Below are 23,545 nucleotides of genomic sequence, written 5' to 3'. Positions count from 1 at the left end.
AGGCAGTTAAATGATTAATAGACTTAACATTTGGTGCAGATTAATTGTCTATTTCACTTAATTGCTCACCCAATGTGATTATTGAGAAGAAGCATATATTCATGGATTATGACAGCATTAAAACTTGTTGAGGTGAAGTTAATGGCAGCAAATTAATGTGGAGGAAGTGACAACACAGAGCGATTTGTAAAACTATAAATATTAATGTCCTGTACAAATGTTTTATTATATCCATCATCGTGTTTCTAGGTAGCATGTGTCAATGACTAGCTGTATGTCATAGAGTGCAGCAAAGAGAGAGACACTATATAGATTAAACTAGGAAAACAGGATGTGAGAGAAGGCATCCTGGACAGTCACACTTTTCATCATCATCACATTTCCTGAATGGTTTACTGCCGCATAGTGACACTAAAAATAACGTATGTGATTGACGATACGGTGTGTGACTAAGCAGTGTTTTCATGTTTCACCATGGAATTAAACACAGGACGCAAGTTGAAGTCTTGGAAACAATCTTTGACAAATGAATCCCACTGATGTCCGGGATTCAACCTCTACTCATCCTGTAGTTTTCATCAGTGGATGGAGTTTAATTTGGACTTTAACTCCAAGAGATAAATCAGTGAGATGTGGTTGACATCTCTGGGAAAACCTTTGGTTATATAAATACCAAGGGAGGTGATTGATAAATTGGCACCACAAGTCCCCAACTGCTCCAATGACAGTCACGTGTGATGAATTCTTCTCAACGATATGCTAATTGCTGTCTGGACGGTAGAAGGCGAACACACTCATCAACCAGCTCCTTAAATCTACAGCCACAGGCTGGTGTTTTTGCAATGACGATAAAAATCAACTATAATTTATTTATATAACCACCTCAATCTGATGCTGTTTCAATTTTATTTCTTCAATATTTCATGTCATTAATTGTCACATTATACTATAAAACACACCAGCGGTAGATTCATGAAGCATCGCCAGATAACTTTATATGTTACCTTTGCAAAAAGAAAGAAGTTGAAGAGGTGACGCCTCCACATGATACTATACTGAGTCAGAACATAACAACCGCATAGTACATCTTTGTTTCTCTGAAGCACCCTAGTGTCACTTGAATGTGACTTAATCATGGTAAATACAGTGGACAGTCATGATTAATGGCACAGTGAGTCCTGCAGGGGGAAATATTTTACACAGTACAAAGCAGCTGCAAACAACACACAAGTGACCTTGATCACACAAAAATCTTATCAATGTATCCTTGAATCCAAGTCTGTGCTTTATATGTTAGATTTTCCTCAGAAATATTGCTTTTATATTGACCTTAACGCCTGACCACCAACAGTTAAAATGTTCATATTTGAGTCCAAAGGAAATGTATGACAAAATTGTAGATTTGCTCTCAAAATTGTTCCTGGGATGTTGTATTTACATTGTCAGAGGACTGCATACTTAACCGCAAAGTCATCTAAATGGGATTTCACTGGTCTTTTGTTTGTTTATTGACTGTTTACGATTCTGATCTTTTTTTCTTGCATAAAAATGACAGTTAATATGCAAAATATGATGAGTCATTACAACTAGGAATCCTATCACAATTGCAATGTCTGACAACAGAAAATCACAATATTATTTTTTGACCAAATGTGAGGCTCTGTGCTTGGGCCACTGAAATGTATAAAGATGATCAACGTGTCCAAGTGAACTTTTGTACGAGATGTTCTTGAGATATTACATTGACAATAATGAGACAGATGGACTCGGAAACAAAATGCCTCCAGTCACAGCTCCAGACATATAAAATGCACACTGTTTTACTGACATTCCTGCTTTACACACAGTTAACAGGCCCTCTGGGATCCGTGTCCTGAGTTTACCTGCTTCTGTTAAATAGCAGCAACATCCAAACACACATTTTAAAAACATGTGCAGCAGACGCACGCACACACACACAAACACACAGACACACACAAAGTGCGGCACTTCTCACTCCGTAGGAGGTCTTCCTTGAATCGTGCCGCAGCCTGATGGAAGCTCAGTGGGTACTTTTCACTCAGTAATCCCAGAAAAGTATAAATTAAGAGGAAAAACTAAAGAGAAGAGACAAATCTCTCCCTTTGTGGGCTTTGGATTGAGAGTCACCAGCATGGCAGCGGAGCATGGGGGGTATAATATACTGCACAGGCTGCTGAAACAAGGACATAAAGTGGCAAATTAAGAAGCTGAAAGTGACAGCGGAGGTGGTAAATCTGCACAGGACCAGGTGGCCACAGTCAGGATTCATTTACTCCTCAGTTACACCTCTGAAGATTTAATTCATCTTTATGAGACCAGAGGTTATGGCTGGACCTTCTGTGGCTGTACAAACAATATGTGGTCGTACATCATATGAGTAGTTACCAGTGATGTATTACTCGAGTCCGGTCTCGAGACCGATTTCTGCTTTCTCTGACTCGTCTCGGACTTGTTCCTTCAAAGACTCGGTCTTGACACGCATTTAATTATGTTCATGTTATGTCCTAACTATGATTAAAAAAGTCAGGGTGGGCTTAACATGTTGATGACAGAGCAGCACTGTTGAAGCAGTTTATAAAAATAGGCAGAAGATGATGCATGTGGTAGGGATTTTTTTAATGATAGTAAAAGCATAGTCCATATTAAGACGTTAAACAATTCCCAATCTAGCTTAGTCTGTAGGCCTAACTGTTGATTATTAACTGGGGTGATACTAAATCATGAATATGAAAACTGACATGTTTTTATGGTCTTGGTCTCAACTCAATCTCGACTCCTAAAGGACTCGGTCTCGGCATGGGCTTGCTTCCTCAAAGACTCGGTCTTGGCTGGTTGTCTCAGCCAAAAAGGGTGTCATGATAAAAATGTTCAAATCAATCAACAATTACAAATTATGGTAACAAAAGAAACTAAATAAAGCAAGTGAAGCCACGCGTTTAAAAACCACAAGACATATCAAAATATAACGCTTGATATGTGCTACTGAAGAAAAATTAAACGTGATAATCATTGTTATTCATTCTAGTTTACTGTTACTGTTGCTCTAAATGTATTTCTGGGGGCTTGTGCTGCCACCAGCATTTCATAGACGACACTGGACTCAGATGTGAAGCAGTAAAAAGGCCTTGACTCTCAACATGCACATTGACATCATGTTATTTGAAATTTTGCAGTGTAAGCATATACAAAGGCTGCAATTGTTTGTGTGAAAATAATGCACGTGTGAAGTATTTCTTTTGTCTACAAGTATTACACAAGGCGATTTATAACTGAGACTGGAAATGGGGTCTTTTGCAAGGATGATGGAGGACAACTTTACACACACACACACACAACCAGCCAGCAAGCTAGAACATATCCCTCCAAGCAATACTATCTGACATCCAAGAGCACATTTTTTGTGGAAAAGCTTGTGGACTAATGCATTCAGCAGTGATACCATAGACTGAGTTACATCACCTCTCCTTGAAAAGAATAAAGCAAACACTAGACAATAGAGAAATAACACGTTCTGAGGGTTGGTATGAGGACAACAAACCTATAGTCCCTTCCATTCATTTACACACACACTCATTACCAGCTTTAAAATGTGTGTTCCTTACAAGCACAGACAAGAAGAGCAAATAGGCTACACACTCTGAGTGACACACTGATCCAGTGGGAAAGAAAGAAAAAACCCATTATACAACCCCTGTTGAAGAAGGTTCTTCTAGATGTCTCACATTGTATAATGTTTGGATAATAAAAAAACAACTGATACCTTGACAATGTTTTTTGATTGAATCGTACAAGTATCCATTGCTAATTGATTGTTTTAGTCTTCTCTTGGCTCTTCAATCTCCAACAAGGTGAGTCTGTAATCCTATCTGGGGGAAGTCCTCTTTGAGCAAAGCTTTCCCATGCATCCCCTCAGTCTGTAAACATATGTGGCTTTACAGTAATCTATTCATTATAGTTGCACAATGTCATAGCTGCTGGATAACTCAACACAAATTCCAATACACACTCTGCTTAATTTATGCCGACAAAGTGACATTACTACGACGTGGCTGGTGCAGGTAAACGCTGATGTCAGAGATGCTTCACCATAAACTGGTTAAAAAGTCTGGTTCTGTACAGATTTGTACTGATACTAATGTCTGCAACAAGTTAATAACAGCCAACAAAAGCCAAACTGTTCTTCAGAGATTTTCCACACACCCCACGCACGATGCATATACCGGTATCACAGAAGCCTTTTTTTCCCTGTATCAGTGGAAAATCTATCTGTGTAATAAAGTTTTATTATGCTGATTCATATACTGCATAAAGGAGACTATCTGTTCCATAATTAAGCACCACATTGATGCAAAACTCCTGTAAATCCAGTGTTGCCACATAAAACAATCCTGTGACCGTCACATGTGACATTACGGTACCTACAAATGTTCAGAGTGATCAAAAAATTTAAAAGAGATAACTATCCTTCAATGTGGTGGCAAAATCGGGACACATTTAGTCTTACAGGCAGCTGCTGATTCCGACAGAGAGACAGACAGACACCTGCAGTGTGTTTGCTGCTGTGTTACAGTGCGACCCATGTGCAGTCCCTCCCTCAACAATGTCCTCCGCCTGCTCTCCACCTGTATCACTTTACCTTGGCTCCACTACCTTCCTCCTGTCTCTCTCTCTCTCTCTCCTGTTTCAGTGGCACTTCAGCGTCCTACCTTTGGTCGAATAGTAGTACTCCATGCTGAAAGTCTGCAGCAGTGTCTGAGAGTCCAACAAGAGTCACTAATTCCCTCTTTCTCCTTTTAGATCTCAGTGTGTCTCGCCGGATCTTTGACTTTCTCTGTGTTCTTTCTCCGCTCTCGCTTTCAAACACGTCCCACAGCGTAGATCAACAGAAAGGGAGCCCCCCCCCTTCACAGGTCAGAGCCGCCCTCCATAGTAATACCTCTGTTACTCAGTGTGTGTGTGTGTGCGCGCACACAACATTGAAGTGTTTGCAAAAGAGCTAAAATTTCAGAGGAACAACAAAGGCAAGCAAGGGCGTCGAGTTAAAGGGCACAAAGAACATGAGTGAAAGGATAAAAATCTGGCACAAGCATGTTTCTGTAGTGACTGGCAAAATAATTGCAGTATTCGTGAGGTTAAATGTAAGGGTTTTCAAGTATTTCGTCAGGGGAAGTAATGTAAAAGTCTCTTGCTGTGCAGATTATGCAGAGAAAAAAAAGAAGGCTGCGTCCGAAAGTGACAGCAGTCATTTTGTGACAAAAGAGACAACAAGACCACAGAGTCACAAAGAGGCTGCAGCATTCAAACGCACTGGAACTGAGCCACATACTGAAGACTGAGGGAGTCTTTGTGTGGATATATATTGTGTGGAAACAGAGGAGGAGGAGGACGTGTGTGTGTGTTGTGTAATATACTATAAAGTGAGGGTGTGTACGTCTGCAGCTGTCAATGTTTTATATGTGTGCGCAATTGCTGATCATGTCATCTTACTATGCTAAAATCATGATTGTTGTATTGAATCTGGTGCTTGTGGATGCATAAACATTTCCAAACGTTTAAGCATTTACATTTAAGCACTTTTATCCAAAGCGACTTACAAAAGAGGAATAAGTTACATAGAAGAAGTCTTGGAAAGAAATCCTTAGATAGGATCAGTGGCGTGACAGAGGGTGAGAGTGCAGAAGGAGATTGTGCCCGGGAACACTAGCTGTTTAACACTTACATTGATTTATATCCAACATGGTGTTTAAATAGACCCGTCATACAAGTGTCTAACTGAAAGTGCTCTATGCAAAAGTTTAATGATTAACACATTAACACTTAAATTACACCGCACATATTAACCCAACCTGAAGATATCAAGTGGACCTTGGGGAGGTGACTCGCATTAGGCCTGAGGATAAAGCTTCAGTTACAAGTGGCTGCCACTTAAAATTATAACCTATAAGTCCTACAACAATGACACTTTCTTTTTATCTTTTCAGCTACTTTGTGAAAAAATAGGGGATACATCGCTGTGTCATATTTGAGATATATATATATATTATTCAATTCAAATGATTTCAACTATTGCTTCCTATGTCCTTAGATGATTCAGTATTGAGTATAGCTGCCGAATATAGCGCCGCACTGTAACACATGTATTAGGTCCTTTAATGTTCCTCAAGAGCCTTTTCTTTTTATCACTTCCTGACAAACCTGCTAATCATTGATCATCCCTCCCTTTCTCAACTGTTTAACCTTTAACTCACCTTTCTTCCAGTTCATCGCACTACTCCCCGTTCAGTTTGAACCTGCATACTACAGTACATTTCTCAATACAACTTCATAGTATAACCCAACAAAACATTATTAAAATAGGATTACATTAAGACATGTAAGAAACTGTTTTGTAATACTGATAATTGTTAATACTCAAAGTCTATGTTAGAAATACATCCATTTAGCTGCAATTAATGCATGCATGCACGCACAAAATGCATGCATTAAAACTCATAAAAACAACTGTCCACACCACCAACTACAGATTTTTAATTTTTAATTTTTAAGTGCAGGACAGGTTCAGGACCCAAAGCCACAAGCTCCCAGATTTTCACCTTTGGTCTGTTCACATTTTCCACAAGGGAGACACACTTAAGTCATGTCACAGATGCTGAGCTGTGGCTCACCCGTACTATAATGTGTAAGGTATTTCCCCATGGGCGTCCCCATCACCAAAATAGCTCAACAGAGAGGGGAAACTGCAGATGATGCATTTCCCAGCAGGGATATTAGGATAATTATGTCGCAGGAATGTCCTGAACTGTGTACACACTGCTTAAGGCACGGGTGTGGGACGAGATGCGTGAAGAGTCTGTGCCAAAGAAAGCTGATGTGTCGAATTACTTAAGTGAGGATGATTAAAGTTTTGGACAAATTGTCAAAATGTGCAGTTTCTTGTCAGAAAAGGTAGAGACTACAAATTATGGATTAAGTGGTGATGAACCACAGCTGTAACAATGCTGACGGATAATAAACAGCCAAGTCATTTCTTCTAACTCCCACATCGTTGAATACGAGGAAATGCGTTTGGAAAAAAATGCAAAGGCCATTCCACAAGTCAACAATAACAAGTGTCCCGTCTCACAGACCACACAGAGAACTGTGTCCATGCCAGTCGCTGTTTTTCTAGCTCATACTCGAACATTAAAATCACCCAAGGTCAGATTATTAAGTAGGTGATAGTCCAGCCTATATTTGATGGGACCAGAGGTGGTGAAATATGTACACGAAATGATTTACTTTCAGGCAAAAAGAACAAATATGATTGTAGTCCATTTTACAGTCTGTGGCCAAGTTTTGTTTAGTTCTATGAAGCTAATTTGAGTTGTTGTAATTCATTTACTTTAAAAAAGCTAAGGAACTTTTTAGACTGAAACAATGAATCTACTTTAATCAAATTATACAGCACTATTAAAACATTGTTCATGAATATTCTACATTTGAGCAATAATATCACCAGTAATACAGTAAAACAGAGTGTCCGGCTGAAGGATACTGGCAGCTCAAGCAATTTTATTTTTTTTTCTTTGTCAAAAAGACACGGAAGTACTTCACATCATGATTCGAGATCAGTTTACATTCCAGCTGTCTAAAATTATCCACAAGAGCCGCCATTATGTCAGACGGTCAACAGAGGAAGCTCATTATTCAGCTTGGCATTCCTGGATTACCAATCAGGCAGAATGTATGAGTCATTTGTATTTACTTTGAGCGGTTTGTTGATAATGTATCCTTTCGACAAAAAGATCCAAACAAAAACTCAAGACAGATAAGTGACTGCTTCTAAGGACTGGTCAATGAGTCACTTCCCATCTGGGATAACATCTAGTATAAGAAGCTGCTGTTTCGTGTTCAGTCTCTTTGACCAGACGACCCATGGGATAATATACCACAGGTTAGATTCTCCCAGGCAAATGCTTTTATGACTCGTCCACACACGACGGGTTTGAGGGGAACTGCTGCAGATCGTTCCTTTAAGTTCAGAGTCCACAAGCAGCAGTTCTTTGTCAAACTGCAAAACAAATCATAAACTGTCCTCCCAAAATTTCTATCATGTTCTCTTGTAAAAGTCAGACCTGAGTCTCATCTCACTCCTCTGACACGTAAGCTTTTATCCAACAGTTTGTTTCCTTTTTAGGCTTGTTTTGGCAGCTGGTTGTCTCTGACCAGAGATGCATTCATTTGAATTTTATCCAAGCTACAACAAGTCGACATATCACATCCAAATGAGTATGGCACAGCACTGCAGCGCAGTTTTTATGTTCCATGTTTCAACATTCTCCATGAAGGATAGTTCAACTTCCTCCTGCATTTCTTTCCTTCCTGTCATTATGCTCCCCATTTCTTGACCTCTTTCAGCAGGATTCAGGACATTGAAATGGATCCACTACAGCAGACTACAACGATTTTGAGTTACTTGTTACTGGTTCCGTTTTGGAACAGGATGCTGCTAAAACATGTAAAACAAAATGTCAGTTAATGATTACGAAGTACATTGTTAACTAAGTTCACCGTTTCGCAGGGGTGGGAATCACATGGTACCTCACCATACGATACATGGTCCACGATGCCAATGATATCACAATACAACGATTCTGTAATAACCATATTGCGAGACAATAATATATCGACACATCAGGATATCTCTCTATCACTGAAGAAAACAGTGTTAAAAGTGCACAATTTTTCTATTTATTTACAACATAGAGAACAAAGTGTATAAAGTCTATGTATTGAATGTAGATTGGGCATCTTTTAACGTAGCTTTCTCCAACATAAACTCCCTCTTCTTCGGCCTGGTAACTTCCGCCCAAGTTTCCCTCATTCATTTGAGCAGCGCCGCCACGAGAAGACATGAAGTAGTGACGCCCGGCGAGTGAAACTGGCAGGGACTTTTTACTTTAGAGCGCCATCATTTATGAATTAAAATATTGATATTTGCCCTGGCATCACCAGTCTTTGATTAGTCTTTGTTTTTGCTATTAATGACAAATGCTGTAGCAAAAGTGTCTCTGAAATCGTTGTTGTCGTCTGACAAGTCTAAAAATACTGTGGGTTACTGTTTATTTTGTCTCATACTTTATAACCCATTGGTTACCAGCTCTACCAAGCTCCAAATACTATAGAGAAAACAGAAATCTGGCAGTTGAAACTGTTGGGAACTCTAACCACGATGTGCCACAGATCAATATGTGGAAGCCATTTAACTAGGCCCTCATCATGAATCTGGAGAAGTCATATGACAGCATTTTTAATTCTTAATTAATTTTTCACCTATGGGATCACTATGGGTATAGCTCCAGCCATGGTGAACAGAACTCAGTAATGACTGGTTGGAAAATTACACGGCAAAAAAAAACACAAATCCACAGAGTTTTAGCATTCACATGACAAACTGCAATTACAAAAAGCACCCAAACATACAACTGCACAAGTCGGTGTGTTCACGTCAGATAAAGGAAAAGAAGAATTCCTCTCTCATGTAACAACAAACTGGCCTCAGAACTGCAAAGTACCACACCGGCAGGTAAACACATACTGAGCATATAGTACCTCTCTACCACTCTGCTGTAAAATGAGTGATGCATTCAGGAACCAAACAGTGGCGTCTCCTCATGTCTGGCAGCAAACACAGGCCTCAAACTGTCCTGAATGCAAAAAAAAGTGTTCCCCTGTAATCAGCAAACTGGAGATAATAGAACCAGCCAGTGCATTACTGGCACTGCTCATTGTTCACATGAATGCACCATGATGCCAACACAGCAAGTGGCACTTCAAACAGAGCTAATTTCACGCAGAAATGTAAACGTCAACACAAGAAGACACAACTACGATATAAAATATCCACTCATAACACCTGTGTTCATAACATTTTATTATTCTTTTTTTGTGGTTTGAATATGACATTAAAAGACCTTATCACTGTCGGGATAGTGTGACAAACCCAGAAGAACAAAGATGTTTCCATGTCGTCTCTCACATGTTTGAGGTAAACAGCCAGGCTGGAAAACATTTAAATGTGCATGACACTCACTCATTACACAATAACCTGGAAGCCCCCGTGCCATACATGCATCACTTCAGACATGACAAATAGTACAGTGTTGTCACCTTCGCCCTTTGATTCTCTTGGTCAGGAAACAGTGGTGCAGTAAAGTATGACAGAAGGAAACAGAGTGCACGTAAGCTGCTCTTCAGGTCGGAAATGGCGATAGAGGGGCTGGAATCCTTTGGCCGGTGGCACAGAAACAGGGGAAATGAAGGCAGGAAGACAGGCATAGTGTCTACCACAATACCTACAAACAGGTCAGGGAATTCCCTGTTCCTCTGATTAGGGAGGGATGTTGTGTATAAACTGTGTGTGACAGACAGTCTGGCAATGCAAAGGACAGGAAAGGCCATGCCTGAAAGCAAAAATAATGACGTTTCACAATCATAAAAGAAATCCTGAAATCTGTCATCAGCTATTGCAATAGGGACTCATTTGCAGTCCCAGCAACATTTCCTCCATAGCAAAAGTTATTTCATTCAGACAATAGCGAGGAAACTGCGCACACACACACACAAACACATGGACCACACCCTGTTCCTCCCATCACAGTGTCAAAGATGACCTGAAGGGCTTTTTGACTTGGTCCTAAACGATGAGGTAATATTTGTAGTCACTGAGATATGTGTTGCAGGATAGGCCACGGTATTAATGGCACATTCTTTAGTGTGTCATGGGCAAGAATCTGTTTCTCTGTTTGTTGAAATACATAAAAGGGGACTCTTTGATTTATAAAACCCTTTTTTGGTAAAACACCATCTTATCTTTGCTCATTACTCAATATCCACAGCATCAGTTGTGCTCTTCGTTCGGGCAGCCTTATTAATTTCTCATCCCCAAAGCCCTGCACTTCGTTTGGTCGCTCATCTTTCAGTTTTCTGCTGCATATGAATCATCTACAACAGGCAAAATTTCATATATTCCACTCGCTTCTTTTAAAAACTTATTGAGGGCAACACTAAAATTGTTGGATCATTTTTCACTATGAATGGTTTAATGTAGTTTTGTTGTTGTTGTATCCCTTTTTGTTGTTTGTCTGCACTGTTTCTACGCGGCCTCTTGGCCAGGTTCTTATTGTAAATGAGAATTGGTTCTCAGTTGAGTTACTTGGTTAAATAAAGGTAAAATAAATATAGTATTAATCTAAAAATGATTTCATTTCTAGCTTTGGATATATATATAAATAAGTTATAAATATAGGTTTAAATTTAAACATAGCCCTGTTTAGTGACAGATGGTATGCTGTGTGATGTAGGATGTCGTAGGATGCTACAGCTCATCTCCAAATGTGCACAGCAGTTGTCTGTGACAGAGAAATGCCCCTGGGGCTTTCAGTTAGCTGTGGATCTCCCCTGAGGAAGAGCAACTGATACAGAAATCATTAGATGATGAGATACAGGCAGCAAATAAGAGAGACACAGTGGCCTTGCACATGTAATATGTGCACTAACGCACACTGCTAAAAGCATGTCATATTATGTCACTAAAATCCTGAAAACTTCAATTCAAGGGACCTGATGACTGAGTGCGTCCCCACACTCAAGTTGCTCGTAGGCCTCGTCTAACGTTTGCACTGTGGTGAGATCCAATATATAGTTTCCTTTTAGAGTTACTGTGTGAAGAATCACATGCACCAGGAAAAACCTAGGTGTCAGACACTTGATTTTGATGTCATCATCTTTGGCATTGTGATGAGAAATACTGTCCAGCATCTCCCACTATCTGCTCATTTTTCAATCCTGGGATTCAAAATCGTGCATGAGCACACTCCCCGAGAAAAAAAGAAACTGGCAGGCATCTGTGTGTTAAGTTAGCAGGGTGATCAATACAATCTATATGACCACCACTTTGCTCTAAACCATTATTCTACCCTGACAGCCACTGCCACCACCTTATCCACATCCTTAATGGTGGGGGAGTGGCATCATGGTATCATCGGATCACTATTTGTCTTTCCTTGGTCCTTTTAGGGGTCTTATTTGTCAGTCTAGTGATTAATTGATGGACGATTATCGTTGTTATTAATTAAAAACATGACAACTCATACCAGTTACACCCATCAGCTGTGTTTATAATAAACTCTTTTGACCCCTGTGGTCATCGCATTCTTCCTTCTCATTACTATCAGTATAACTAGAGTAACACGTGTGCATAAGTTGTTCTAAGAGGTCAAAGCTGACAGGTCATATGCTGAAACGACTGCAGAAGACAGACAGATGATTGAAAACAAAACAACTAATGCAAAAACTTAATGACGTAAACATGTCTCCTATTCCCTGTTTTATGTGATAATGAATGGAATTTGTGTTGTCACACACGTGATGACACACAGTTACAGCTAAGTCAAGGTAGAGCTGCCCATGCATTATGTGCTATACCACATCTGACTTTAGCTGAGATGTCATGATGTGAGACTTTGCATGGAGTGTTTGCATGGCAAATGTGAGATCAGCGCACACATCAGTGAACCATCATGCTATTCAGTCCCAGTCAGTATTTGTCTCTTTGTACAAAACGGATGAGTGATACGGTTTCTTTTAACAACCTCACACAGGTAGGAGAGCGAAGTCCAGCACAAAGATGAGAGGCGTTCAAAGTGTAGACTCTGAGCTGGGGAGGTTGTGAGGTTCGGCTGCTTCTCAAACAATACCAGAGTGAGACACTCCTTCCCGTCTGCCTTTCCACAGAGACACAACAACACAATAACCTGCCCCCCCCCTTCATTCTTTACTGTCCGGCCACTTCATTTCATCTGAATTCCACATCATGCACAGTCAAGAAGACAAAAAATCAGAATGAAGAAATACCTTTCAGAGATGCTATCTCATTTTGAATAGACCTGCATTTGTCCATTGTGACTTTCTGGCCTCCGTGGGAAGACTGATGATGGTGAATGCTGTAAATATTGATGAGGACTGAAAACTTTCCTTCTCTTTGGCACAAGTGATGGCAGACCTAATTCTGAGTAGATTCCTCTGTATGATGTGTTTTAAAGAATGAAAGTCTGCTCCATCTCTCTCTGGTCACTTTCCTTCTGCCCCTGCTACTGTAAGTCCTCTGACCAGAATGCTGCACTGTTTTGGTTCCTGTGACACACCATGTGCACACACACACACAAACCTACTTCCTTTCAATCAGTTGCACACACACACACACACACACAAACATTTTGTATGTAGGAATCTACACTCTCCTCCCTTGGCCCCTCCTCTTCTTCCTCTACCGCCTTTCTCAGTCAGTCACGGCACCTTTACCTTAGCCAATCACAGCGTTAAACAGCTGCTAGAAACCAGCCCTTCAGGATAAAGAGTGGATTAGCTATCAATCATTCCACTCGATGGGCAAGACATCAGGAATGAATTTGTGGAGGATACTGATAAACAGGAAGCAGAGAATGGAAGAAAGTTATATTGATTTGTTGAGCGTGTGTGTGTGTGCGTGTGTTCAAGCAGAGCACGCCCTGCTTTTACTCCCAGGTTGAACCTCCTACTCACGCATTCTGACCACAAACAACTCTCCTGCTTTCTCTCCAATTTCTAACCAAACTAGCTAAGTAATAATAATATCATTTATCATTTGTGAACATATTACCACATAAAGATTTATTTTATCACCACAGTCACTCTGATAAAGCAATGCATTCAGCTTTTATGACAAAATACCCACAAGTGACAATTGCTGTCGATGTTGGTAGCCTTATAGAGAACTGTAAATAACTGTTTTCCCAAAAACATCATTTTTTCTAATGATGTCACAAAGTTTTCATTGAAAGGATCAATAAGGTTTAGGCCCCAAATGATTTGGTAAGGTTCAAAGAAATATTATGGCTTGGGTTGAAATACATAATTAGCTGCAATAACTCGCTCCCGGCCACATGGGGGCAGCAGAAACGGACCGTACACACCATTGGTATTTTTTTAAATCAATTTTTATGACAAATGTTTTCGTGGGGAAGTGTTAATTTAAACATCCATCAGAGAGAGGGCAATGTTTCAAATCACACTGCAGCCTGCATCGTGAATGTAATCAAGTCTAATGACAGCTCTTGTTCTGCTTTGGTCACCACCTACTACTCCAAAGGAAATACAGCACAGTATCTGGCTCTGTGGCTGCTAAATGCTCCACAATGTTCGCTCATGTGGCTCAAACACAAATCTAATACAGCTATTAGACTACTCATATTATGTTATTAAATGTACGTAGTTCAGCCACAAATTATACTTTGTGAGACTATTCTTAGAAAAACAATGTTTCCTTTGTACCAAGTGTCAAAGCCCTGCCAGTTCATTGACACACAGGCTGCAGTCAAAGCCACGGAAAATTGATTACACTGTACCAAGTCAAAATCTACCAAACTATGTGATGGTAAATCAATGCATCAAGTAATGTTGTTGTTTTTTTATTTAATGCCTGCATGGCTTTTTGTCCATAATAGAAGATGTCGGAAGGAAACAACTGATGCTTTTTTGGTGGCAGGAAAAATGGAAGTGTAGTAGTTCTGCCTTGTCAAGGTGAATTCAATCATGTGTACTGTGTGAGTGTGTAAGAGAGACACACAGAGAGTGATTTTATAAGAGTGCACAGCTTTTGGAAGTAGCTGTAGCGGTCATATCTGAGACGTTTCAATATGTTTGGCTTTCTGGACCGGTGCCCATCGCCGTCTTTCTATGGCAGACTCTCAACACTGTAAAAGATGTCTAAAACAAAATGTTAGGAACCATGAAGAGTACAAGCACTTTCTACACTGAACTGTGTCAGTAAGTAAAGACAACACCAATGAACAAACTCTGCTTTTTACACATTAAGATTTCAGTTTCTTCAGCAGAGGAGCCTTGTTCATCAAAACCACAGAAAACCACCAGTGTACAGCGACACCTGGCTTTTAAAAGCAATGTTTAAAGAACAAACTAGGAGATACAAGAAGGTACAAAACCTTTGAAACAGCACTGAACGTGACTTTACACGAACACAAATGTATTTCTACACACCACATATTTCAAACCATGCAACATGTTTGACAGTGAAGTAAACTCAGGTATTTGATTTACTAGAGGCATCATATTGCAATAAAACACATAGTGGTACAACACAGTAGAGCTGAAACGATTAATCGATTAATCGATTCTTAATCGACTACTAAATTAATTGGCAACTATTTTGATAATCGAATAATCATTTGATGCTTTTTTCATGATTAAAACAAGATTTCCAATTGTTTAAGCTTCTTAAATGTGAATATTTTGTTCATTTCTTTGCTCTGGATAACAAAGAAATCATTAAAAGTCAATCATTTTGGTTTGTGGACAAAAGAAGACATCATCATTTCCAGGTTTGACAAACACCATTCAACATTTTTTAAGGTTTTCTGACATTCTGAACACCAGGCGATTAATCGATTAATCGAGAAAATAATCGACAGATTAATCGATTATGAAAATAATCGTTAGTTGTAGCTCTACAACACAGCATACTCTAAACTCTTTTTCCAAATTTAAAAGGGACGTGGTAACATGGAAAAGCACCCAATAATATATTGTATGGTTTTCTTAAGTCCTTACTTAACTTTTACCCTTTGCCTGACATTTGGAATGTGCAGACGCTTTTCCTCTCGTGTCCATTTCAAATGTTTAACGGAGATGTAAAACAAACGGCAGACCCGCAGCTGTTCATATGGTTACATACGGCAACAAACACAGCTTACAATGTCAAACACTAACTCTTCAGCTGTTCAAGGTTACGGGGATGGGACCTTCAGCCACCAGCAGCATTTCATAACTAGGTATCCGGAGGAATGAGAGTTATGGGCAGGGCTTTTGTCGTGCCACTCCAACCCGAGCCTCGGTGCAGTTTGCAAGTCCAGCACAGACTTAATAGCAGGATTCTGCCAATCTACACAGGAGTTTGATAGCGGCCAGGCGGACTGTAAATTGCTGAGATGTCTTTGTTAAAGGCCTGCTGAGGGGATCTTCTCTTAAACTCCCACTGACAGTCAAAGTTACTGTTCACTGCATCGTTGATGGGTTTATCACTGCAGCTAGATTAGGCCTCTTGCATGATTCCTGCCTGTCCATCACTACACTGCCTCTGTCAGCTGTATCAGTGTGTGTGTGTGTGTGTGTGTATACTATGTTTGTGCATTCTATGAATTCAGTAGGCATTAAAGTATTTTTATATGTAGACACTTTTTTTGCTAATAAGTAAAGTAAAACAATTCAATACTTCTGGGTTTTTTTTCATTGTTACATCACAGTATGTATTCTAACCCTGTTTTCTGATGTTTTATAGCCTTGCCAGCTCACAGCTCAGTTGCACGCAAACCCCTCAGACTGGTAGCCCTGATGCAGCAACCAGACAAAACATTCCACCTGTCTGAGGTCATCCAGACACTCAAATCTCCAGCCCAATGTACTAGCTTAGAGCCCGAAAGCAGCAGTCAGCAGAAGAGAAGCCGCCCCACTGTGTGAGCCAGTGATGAGCCAGTGGACTGAATACAGCAGATCGCTGCATGTGAATCCAGAAAGTGGTGTTGTGAAAGAATTACATCAGATTAAAAAATATAAAATGGTTCACTGGGTGACCTCTGTCTGTGAGGCATCATGGACTTTTGGGAAGGGTGGGGTGTGCGGGTTTAATAAACTTTAACACGACTAATCTTAAGAAAACAATATTCATGTGTGGGAAAAGTAATTTGGCTCCACTAGCTGTTAAAATAAAAGCATGCTTGTAGTTTGTGCATCTGCTATACCCGATGACAAGCCTAAAAGAACTGTACACGTGTGTGGAGAAGTGGTGGTACTAGGGGCTAATACTGTTGCCTCACAGCAGGAAGGTTGCTGGTTCGCAGTCTCGGTACAGTCTACCTGTCCAGGGTGTACCCTGCCTTTTGGCCCATGTTATCTGGGATTGGCACCAGCAGCCATGCCACCCTCATGTGAAGAATAAAGTCTAATGGATAATAAATGTTATTTGCCTTGTCTACTCAAAGCATTTTACACAGTCTATTGTTCATACATTTTTTTCTATATCATTCACAAAACACCATTTCTATCATATTTTCATAGTGCCTAAGGTAACTTTAGTACATGAACTGCAGGAGCCAGGATTACACAACAGACCTTCTGGTAAGTGGACCCACCTTTTTCTCTCTTTCACGACAGAAGCCCAGGGAGAAAGATAATATTTCTAAATGCCCAGCATTAGATGTGGATACTAGCTAAATAAAATTGAACATGTGGCTGACAATAAATAAAAGAGTATGCTTCTCTGTTACAGATCTTTGGTTCAACATCATGATGGCTACTGGCTGAACCCTGCTTTTTAATTTGGGGAATCCACAAACATCAGCTTGCTTTTACTTAAACACCAACACTTAGTTTACTGCATGATCATTTCTCTGCCATATTTTACAGCACCATGTGTTGTGTGTGTACAAAGCTGAAAAACAATGTGTAGGAGAAGAGATTTTTTTGTTTATTCCCCTGTCGTTCTGACCGGTGAGGAATTCTGGGAGTTAAGGCAGAGGAGAAAGGAATGACCCATGCGGGTTTCCTCCTACACGCTCCACCCTTCAGGACCTAAAAGCTGGACCCACGGGAGCTCTAAACTTGTGTGAGATCGCTCCTTGTAAAGAGCCTCCTGTTTTGGATAAATTACAACAGTAGAGGCGGACACTGGGAGGTTCTGCTCTAACTCACATCCTATTTTCAGAGTCAAGAAAAAGAAGGTGTGTGATTAAAGTGAAAAACTTTCCGCAGTGGACAGGGAGTAAAATGGGGGCCCAAAGGTCCGCCACCTCCTCTCTGACTCACTGGCTTTTACTTGAAGCCGATCCAAGACCATCACCAAAGGGATGCCGTCATTTCAGCTTTATTTAGACTCAACTATCAGCTACTGAGAAAGAAAAGACTGGTCCATGGCTTCATTAAAAAATGATCTAAGATCCTCATGCTCACCACAAGCATGTTTAATATGAAATGGAACCTCAATCTAATCATCTTTTTCAGCTACTGTCCCTGAGGTCCAGCACATCAGCTTGAAGCTTTTCATATATTAGGGATTTCAATAAAAGTAAATGATTCTGTTTACTTTTTACTTTGCTTTGTTTTATAAGGGTTGCTGTTATGAGGACAGTGATCCACTAGGGGCTATACTTAGCAATTGGGTTGAAAGAAGTTGACAGGAAACTACATACGTATCAGACACAGAGAAGCCAAGAGAAGCCAAGCCAAGAACTACATGTTTATTAATCTCCATTTCAAATAGAAGAAAAAATGAAGATGTCAGTCTGCATATATTATTAACGAATAGAGCACGGTTTACTTCATAAGATATTCACTAAACACATTGTGTTCCTACAGGGAGCAGTTGAAATCCCCCGGGAGCTGTGAGCTGGATGCTTACATAAGGCTGGAAACAGTGTGTGTGCCATGCATAGCCTCCACTGAGCCTTATGAGAAAGTAAATTGAGCTTTTTATATTATATTATATTTTATTATATTATAATAGTTCTTCCCAATGAGTACTCATTTGTAACTTCCTTTCTATACCATCAAATTTTATATGATTCCTTTGGTAAATGTGAATCAAATGTTAAAGTGGAACTTCTGGCTTGGAAATTGCCATTCATTTGTTATGTTAAAAATTATTTAGTTCTATAAAAACAAAGCTCTATCTCTATGTTTGTATATTAATATGTTTTACTTGTAAATGATGGCAATATCACCGCTTACGCTGACTAAGAATAACCCTCTCAGAAGGAAATCAAAATATTGAAATGAATGATACGTTATTGTTAGAGTAGTGCACTAATTATTTATACGGTAACTATCTCAACTGTATTGTCAGTAATAGTTTAAATAGAACTTTCAATGTACCAATGAAGTGGCAGAGACAGTTTTGGAGTCCAAGATAACAGCTGTTGAGCATGAGTCCGTGACAGAAGGCATCTACTGTAATTGTCTCATCTAACAAACCACTATTGAGAGAAAAAACAACCACAGCACCTGATTAAGGCTAAGAGCAAGAAAGTAATGCACCATTCCTCTCCATTACACTCTGCTTTCGCTTCCTCTTAATTTCTGCTTTCAATCGCTGACCTGTCTCAGTTTCACTGTAGCACTCCATCTTTCACTTTCCAATCACGTCTCTGTCCCACACTCTCTGAATGCCTCATCATCTTTTTCTGTCTCCACTATGCATGACAGGGAGTTTCTCCTGGAGGCGCCACACTGGCTACTGCCCACAAGTCTCTGCTCTCAGTATAGTCCGTGAGACCCCTGTCCAACATGAGAGATGGACACCAATTCTCCCACACACTTTCCAGCTTTCTAAACATTGACAATAACATGCAAGTCTCAATTTCTCTACAGTCTCTTGCAACCTACTGCCTCCTACTGTAAGTCACTCAAAATACATGTCAGATGTCTGTATTCAGCAGCACATGCATGGCCATTGAGATACTGAGACAAAGACTCAGAAGCTGGTCAAATTTTCCAATGATTTTTTTTTTACTTTTTTTGTCTGACTGAACTTGAAGTCCTTTGTGTATCAGCACAACAGCCTGCACCTCACTGCAAGCGGGTCAGTTTATACAATCCATCCGACACAAGCATTACCAAGTAATGCAACATTTGGCAAATTAACAATGGTGCACGAATCCAAGAAACATTTATCTATATGCAGTTTTTAGGTATGTTTTTGCATTAACTAAATCCTGTGCTGATATTTTTGTTTTACCTCCTGTGAAGCACTCTGTAAACTCTTAGGACTTATCATGTGATAATGTGATGTTGTGCTGTACTGTACAGTTACAGATTAGTTTAATATAGTTGAAAGGTGCAACAACATTGGCCTGATCACAGCTTTATGTAAATGCAGGCACCACCTCACGAAGCAGATGTCACATCAGGTAAACAACCCTCACTCCTTACCTTCAGCTGTTAATTCTGGTTGTTAAAGCCAGAGTGTAGTGATTTATACCATACCCCCATGCTTCCATAGTCCTGCTTCACATCAACCATACTCCTGCCATAACTGTGATAACAGTTTTAACAACTTCGTGAGAAACAGGTGAAATATTACACACTGGGCCGATTCCACCCAAAGTTGCTTTAAAAAGCCACAACTGAGTTTACAGTAGCTGTGTCAAAGTGCAGCTACTGCACTACAGGATGGGCCAGAATTAGCAGTGATTTGAACTTTGAGATAAGAAAACAAACAGCAGCAAACAGGCAGCTTTTTTCCACAGTTGTTTGACCTGTGGCAGAAAAGAGTGTGGCCACACCCGTGAGACCCGGAGATCAATGGACAGAGAAAACACATGTGAGGCACTGTTTAGTTTTGCAGTGGTCCAACGTCCTTGACACATCTTTATCTATGATACAAATCATCCACTTTTTATGTAACGCCCGTTTGTCTGACTCTTTCTGGTGATCCAGCCACCCCATATAAGGCCGTCTCTTACTGCATCTTCCGCCGAAGCCCAGAGGAATATGACCGTGGAAGGTATTCAAAGCTGCAGACAGGCATCAGGCCAAATGAGATCAAGAGATCTGCTAACAGAGAAGAATGTAACAAGTTGTTCCTTTAGTCATGTTTGCCGTCAATAATGTGAGCATGTGTAAAGAGGGGTGTGAGAAATGTAATGTCAGTGTGTTTGCATGTGTGTGTGAGTGTGCGCACGTGGGGCACATTTAACGTCAGCTGTGTGAGGTGACCTGCTGTAACATTCCTGGCCCGTGTGGTGACCGTCACACCGACCGGCTCCGGTTGCACTGAATACCACTGACCAGCAATAAACTCATTGCCTGTCAATGTCAGGAAATGACAGGGCTGACTCACACATGCACAACCGCCCTTTATCACTGTCTGTGTAATACACACCATCACACGTCCAATTGTGTGGAAAGGAGTGATTCCATTATTACTCCCTTTGAGTGCAATAACCCTAAAGTCTATTCAAGTCCTACTGGCAATAAAGCTGAAATATTCCCACTTGCCTCTTGCTTCCAGAGGAATCTGGATGGTTTTCAATATGAATAAAATTACTCTAGCTATCAAAAAGTTCTTGTCTTGCCTCAACAGAGTGCTCCTTCAGAGTGGACAAGCAGATTTCTGTTAATTCCAGCAACAGTGAAACAGATGGTCCTTCAATTACTGTAAGAGTCTGTCAAACAGCTCACACGCTGTCAGCTCTCACCAAGTGTCTTTCTTTCAAGCTCTCTCTAAAAACTGGCCTGCGCTTACAGTGGCTAGATGGATGAGGGGAATATGGTTCAAAAAAGAAGGACAGGAATTAAATTAAAGGTCAATATACATACTTAAATATATATATATAGATAATATTATCAGCACAATATCGGCAGATATTGGCTTTAAAATGTATTATCAGATATCGGCAAAGACCTACCAATATCACTACTGACTACAACTGTAGGCTAAATAGGCATTTGCAACTCCTTCAATGCTGGCACCCTCTACAACTATTTTTAGTTTTGTTTTGTTTTTTCACATTTATTCAATTAAGAAAATGTATATCTGCATCTGCTGCGACATGAGTATGAATATAAATATTATTAAATATTATGTTGATTTCACTACAGAAGAGGTTAAGGCCCAAGCACCCCTGATATAGTGGCATATCGGATATTGGCAAAAAGGCAAATTTTTCAATATTTACATTTCGAAAAACAGTTTTTTCCAAAATGAGTTTTATTTGTAAAATTTGAATAATCTCAGAGTGCTGTAAAGGTGCCCTCAGATGAAGTGCTAAGCAAATATTTTGCATCACGTCACACAATTGGTTGCAAGATAATAGTGTTTATCTGCATTAGTTACACAAGCGACGCAGATGAACATCACCTGCAAATATCTGCCCTCTTCTCACCCCTGGCTTGTTCTGGAAAAGAGGAGAAAAGAGGAGACTATGCGCCACACTAATTGGAAATTGTAAACTTTTACTCAAGATAAAATATTATTAAGGGAGTGAAGTCTTTTTTGATTCATTCATGTTTGGTGTGAATCTACTTTCTGTGAAACCAGATTACTGAAAAAAAAATGGGTAAATGAATGGATCTATTTTTAAGAAAAATCCATTAAGTCTATTGTTTGCCTAAAAAATATAGTTTTCATTCACATGGGGTTATTGTCTCTTCTGTGTTTTAGCTACAGGAATATTTTGCAGTAGCGGTAGCATGTGTGTTTGTTTGCCCTGTAAATGTTTTCATAGCTTATTGGAGCCTTGAAGCTACAATCCCCAGACTATTACTGAGTCTAATAAAGCATCCCAGGCCTGCACTGCACAAAACCACAGAGTGTTTTGTCAGAAACAAACCAGGTGTTAGAACCTCGCTATTTTTTGCACAAATGTGTTTTCCACACATTTCTTTCCACCCGAGACACAAAGCCATGTGTTTCAGTCCTTGTAAAAATCAGAGAGGAAACTCTAAATGCTTCAACAGCACAGCACTCACTTTGTGTAAAAAGGCAGCAGTCAAAGATTTCTAACACTGTTGTTTCCTTTATACAGTACATGAGAGCTGTCACTAAGTAAATGAGGTAAGATGCCATTATTCAGCTGTCTACCTTCTTTTAACTGAATAGATGAATGATCAGACATTTTGAGAAGTAATTCAGCCAGTATTAAGCCAGATGACTCAAAATATACAAAAGGTCAAGAGACATGTTTTAGTCTCAAGTACTAGCCTTCTTTTTCTCTTCCAGTAGAGTTTGTCTCACCCCAGAAATTCCTTTTTAAGCAATTGCGCTGCATTCCAAAATCCCAGCAATTAAGTAGGTGGGTGGAATGTTAATATTCCCACTGGGGTCACTGCCTAAACTACGAAAATGTGGCCAGCACTGCATGAAACCGGGATTAGCCGAATTAATGACTAAACCAGTCAGTTAAAAAACAAAGTCCCAAATTACTCTTGGACACATTTCCTCATTTAGAAATCATTTGTGTTAACTCAGCTTTGAACTAGTCCACTTAAATTCAACCAAGCCTCATGGATATACCAACCCCTGGATCTGCACCCTCATGCAGATCTGCACCGGTTCTTACTCGGCCCATATCACATATTACGGTTTTCCATAATAGTGTTTACAAACAAACAACCACCATACAGATATAAGTAAAATAAAAATATACCTTGGTAGTAGGGTTTTACTGGCATGTTTTAGTATCAATTGCCATTAGTGTGCACCTCACTGTATATTATTTCATTTCTTTCATGAATCTCTGGTTAGCCTTTAAATGACAGCAGCTTCTGTTCTGCAAAATTATTAAGTGTTTGACAGGAGGGCTGACAGATCTGACAAAAATCACTGAAGAGATTCTCTTTCTGTCGCTCTCCATATACTGTACCTTATACTTCTTACACAGTTAGGTTTATAAAGCCCTGCCCCAAAGTAACCTTTGACCTGAGCTGATGAGCTATG

At 39.9% G+C, this 23,545-nt stretch overlaps 1 protein-coding gene and 1 long non-coding RNA gene across 9 annotated transcripts in view; both read right to left on the bottom strand.

Moving 5' to 3' along the window:
- LOC122774388 (plectin-like) overlaps positions 1-23,545 on the bottom strand; it is a 109,247-nt gene that overhangs the window by 70,394 nt on the left and 15,308 nt on the right. Inside the window, exon 1 of one of the 7 annotated variants that reach the window (XM_044033591.1) lies at positions 12,916-13,134. The exons of 5 other annotated variants lie outside the window; for them this stretch is intronic. In XM_044033591.1, coding sequence (XP_043889526.1) covers positions 12,916-12,961 — 46 coding nt within the window. In that variant the 5' untranslated portion in view covers positions 12,962-13,134. Of the gene's footprint in view, positions 1-4,727; positions 4,894-12,915; positions 13,135-23,545 lie in introns of those variants that run through there. One more of the 7 variants, XM_044033592.1, reaches the window with a different exon arrangement.
- On the bottom strand, positions 7,590-9,720 carry LOC122774391. Of its 2 annotated transcripts, none has more exons than XR_006360988.1 (2): positions 9,613-9,720; positions 7,590-8,509 (listed from the first exon to the last, which is right to left on the bottom strand). It is a non-coding gene; the product is annotated as an uncharacterized LOC122774391 (long non-coding RNA). The 2 variants fall into 2 exon arrangements; XR_006360987.1 differs by having other exon boundaries at positions 9,484-9,624.

This window comes from Solea senegalensis, linkage group LG9 (assembly GCF_019176455.1).
Source record: "Solea senegalensis isolate Sse05_10M linkage group LG9, IFAPA_SoseM_1, whole genome shotgun sequence".
Lineage (NCBI taxonomy): Eukaryota > Metazoa > Chordata > Actinopteri > Pleuronectiformes > Soleidae > Solea > Solea senegalensis.
Note: the sequence above shows the minus strand (reverse complement) of the source record. Positions and strands in the feature narration are given on the sequence as shown.